Source organism: Dendrobates tinctorius, unplaced genomic scaffold (genome assembly GCF_039654945.1).
Source record: "Dendrobates tinctorius isolate UK_male_01 unplaced genomic scaffold, ASM3965494v1 ptg000250l, whole genome shotgun sequence".
In the NCBI taxonomy this organism is placed as follows: Eukaryota; Metazoa; Chordata; class Amphibia; order Anura; family Dendrobatidae; genus Dendrobates; species Dendrobates tinctorius.
The window spans coordinates 16,365,001-16,368,676 of NW_027361917.1; the positions used below are offsets into that span (position 1 = coordinate 16,365,001).

General features: G+C 34.8%; 1 protein-coding gene across 1 annotated transcript in view; it reads left to right on the forward strand.

Moving 5' to 3' along the window:
• MALL (mal, T cell differentiation protein like) overlaps positions 1-2,526 on the forward strand; it is a 23,634-nt gene extending 21,108 nt beyond the window's left edge. The window contains exons 3-4 of the mRNA XM_073557498.1: positions 63-218; positions 1,953-2,526. Coding sequence (XP_073413599.1) covers positions 63-218; positions 1,953-2,015 — 219 coding nt within the window. The 3' untranslated portion in view covers positions 2,016-2,526. The remainder of the gene's footprint in view (positions 1-62; positions 219-1,952) is intronic.
• Positions 2,527-3,676: the final 1,150 nt, after the last annotated feature.

The window sequence follows — 3,676 nt, forward strand, 5'->3', positions numbered from 1 at the left end:
AAGTACCTAAATTACTACTAGAGTATATACATGTAACAATACAGTTTTTGTTTGCTTCTTAGGACGTTATCTATCACGGAATTGCTGCAATTTTCTATCTCAGTGCTGCTGTCCTGCAAGCTAATGCAACAATATATTGTGATACATTTATACCAGGTGGCGTAGGCCCGTTCAGACAGTGCACTGTCGTATATTATCACTTGAATGCTGCAGCTACGGTAAGTATGCTTTAAGATGATGTTAGCTATATCTCATTTGTAGACAGATATTGTATGCATCACATTTTGTTAAGTCCACCTTTTGCTTCTTATGATATCTGTACGACAATAGACAATGATACTTAGGCTTATCTTCGCTGTTACAGCAATAATTACTTTGACTAGAATGGCAAAGGGATCATTTTTGATTGGTGGGAATTGGTTGCACATAGAAAATATATCAAACAAGTTCCAACAATTTTCTTGAATGATATCTATACAGTGTTAAATATAAATATTATATATTGTAAACTAAAAATTAGATAATTTATGCACTTGATATTGATTATATATATTTTTGACCTATTTTCGTCTGCAGCCTGCATGTATTACAACACACTGCAAGCTGCTCGCTTTTAGGCAGCAATGACAGAACTTAGAGTATTCAATAGTTAACGTTTGCTGAACCATTAAAACCAAAAGTGAATATATCTAGTGCACAAACCAATATAAAGATTAAAACCTAAGTTTAAAACCAGATAAAGGTAAAGCGCAGTGCATTTTTCTTGCAAAATTGAATAACTATGGTCCTTAGTCCAGGACATATGGCTGGAAGTGCTCCCTTAGGGTAAGGTGAACAAATATCCTTTGGAGGGTACTAATTTCTAACCAACCTTTTTGGGACGCTAATTATTACTAGCGTGTTTTATGTATCCCACGATATGGGGCAGAATTTTACATATTCATGTATCCAACCAATTGGGGTTGATTTAAATATAAAATAAAATGGTGTATTGTGTTGACTGAAGCTAATTTGTAAGGGATACAGTGTATCCTCTGATTCTGTTATGTACCCCAAACTATATTGAGTCTCAATATGACCCCGATCAATATGTTCCACCACCTAAATCGTGCTGTGGGGATGCTAATATGAATTGTCCTTTTTATGACATAGTGTTTCAATTGTACAGAATTGTTTGTACTGTTTCAGCAGCATCATTAAGTCTTCGATTAATGGGAAAAATATATATTGTACAATTATAGTCTCCATTGCTATCTGTCCTAATCAGGCCATTTTGTCTAAAGTAAACTTGGGTGTAAAAACTGATATCTATGATATCTAGCCCTCTAAATACAAGGCTCTAGGATTGATAGAACAATAACTAGTTGTGTCCTTATTTGTTCACTGCTAATTTTGCCATAAAATAGTGGTATAAAAATCGAATTGTAAATTTAAGGTTTAATCTTTGTATTGTTTGGTGTAATACAAATATTCACTTTTGGGTTTAATAGTCTAATAAAGCTTAAGTATTAAATACTCTATACTCTGCAATCCCTTTCTTAAACTGCATTATTTTTAGAGTGACAATTAAAGGTGTTGTCTGGCCTTGGAGTACAAGTCTGCAGTGTAGGCAAATCCTTACAGTGCGCACAGTGCACGCTGTCAGGATTCTCTGGTCCGGACACCAGAAGCGGTGGGCGTGCAAGTGAAATAAGCATAACCAGACACATCTAGTCTTAATGTGGCCAGAAATATGTAAATCGCAAACTTGTGGTTACGTGAATGGCTGGTCCCCGTTCCGGTACCAGAAAATCCTGACAGCGCGCACTGTGCACTTTGTAAGGATTCACAAGTCTGCAGTCACATATAGTGATTGCAGACTTGTACCCTAAGACTGGCCAACTCCTTTAACCAAATAATTTGTTCACGCATTTCACATAAATAAACTAATTTCACAATATATTTTGTTTCAGATCTTTGCTTTCCTGACAACATTGATGTATGTTCTACACAGCTTCCAGTCCTACGTTCACTAACCGACTCCGCGAAGACTCCTAGATTATTTTGTGAATGTACAGATTAGATGGGGTTCCTCAATGTGACAACTTGAAATGTCCCCACCAACCCTAGAGTTTATATAATAATTCTTAACATTGCCGTGGCCGTGTAAATGTCTAGAATTCAAAATGTATTTTTTATATTAGATCTCTGTTAATATTACAGCAGAACGAGTATGTTCTCTTTGGTATTAACAGACCTGGGGTGTATCCTTTGTTTTATAAGGCATGCAGGCCAAATTATATACCTCCTTATCCCGGAGCTTGGTTAATGCATAACATGAACCAGGCTATGATAGATCGACTAGAATGCCACTCTGCAGAATATTACATGAAAAGTATTACTATGACATGATTCTAGTTGGAGCGCTGTTCGCTGTATTATGCTCTTTGAAATAATTATATTTATTTTTTTCGTACTTAATGCTCTTTACTATTCTCTCTTCAGCTTATGTAATAAAAGCAGAAATGTCTTTTCAATACTTCCAAATTATTGTGTTTTTTACCTGGTTTCCACTCATTTAAAATGCCAAAGATGCAGGCTGTAGAGAAATCATAACTTAGATTGGCATTGTAACAGGTTAGAACATGGCATCATATGAGAATATTGGATGGGGTGATATTGTTGATGGGGGTATGTACACAATAAAGGGATTATTAGCCTGTACTTTTCTTTTGTTTCTGTGTAATGTGAATATTAGAAGATTTGAGAAATTCCTGTGAAAGGATATCTGATAACTACTATGATGCCAATGACTACTATGAGTATGTCTAATAGAACAACTAACAATTTAGTATAGATATTATACCATTGTCTTCATTTGTAAATTCCTAGTAGTTTATTTACTGAATATTCTATATTAGCTGCATGATTATCTAAATCTAGTAGAAGACTACAGACATTTGTTAACCCCAACACTTGAGTATCCATTAGGATACTTAAGAGTTCCATTTATGGACTACTGACTTCATGGTGCCTTATGACTGTGAGTTATAAAGTAACCATCATTTTTATTTTTATTTCTTAAATCTGTAAAATCAGAGTTCAGAGAGAAAGGTTTTTCTTTACTGAGATAGCAGATGACAGTTGGTGCGCAAAAGATTATATGAAGAGGGCAGGAAGAACGAGACAGAAGCAGACACAAACATTGTGCTGCATATTATGCTAAGATGACAGTTACAGCTTTCCATAGAACTTTATGTGCACAGAACTTTATGTGCACAGAACTGTGTTAGTCTTAGGAAAATCTGTCTTCACCGAAGACAGATTTTACACGTTGATTGAAAATTTTGAGAATGAATGATAAGTCCATTAGGAGAAAAAAACAAAATCCCCCCCCCAAAAAAAAATTACAACATTTCTTATTTTAACATGTGCTATTGATTTATGAAATAAAGAGTAACCATCTTTTGACTTTTTAAGTCACAGGGTTCTTTTATACAAGTGCCCTCCACTAGATTTTCTAACAGTAAATTATCTTGTGAACATGATTCTATAATAGAGTTGGAATGTAGCTATTTTGTTTAAACAAACAGTTTATTTCCTTTAGGGCAAGCTTAGAGAAAAGCCTGGCGTTGCCTGGGCATAGTAACCAACTGTGGTTAGTTATAACAAATTATAATGATTATATTGCACATAA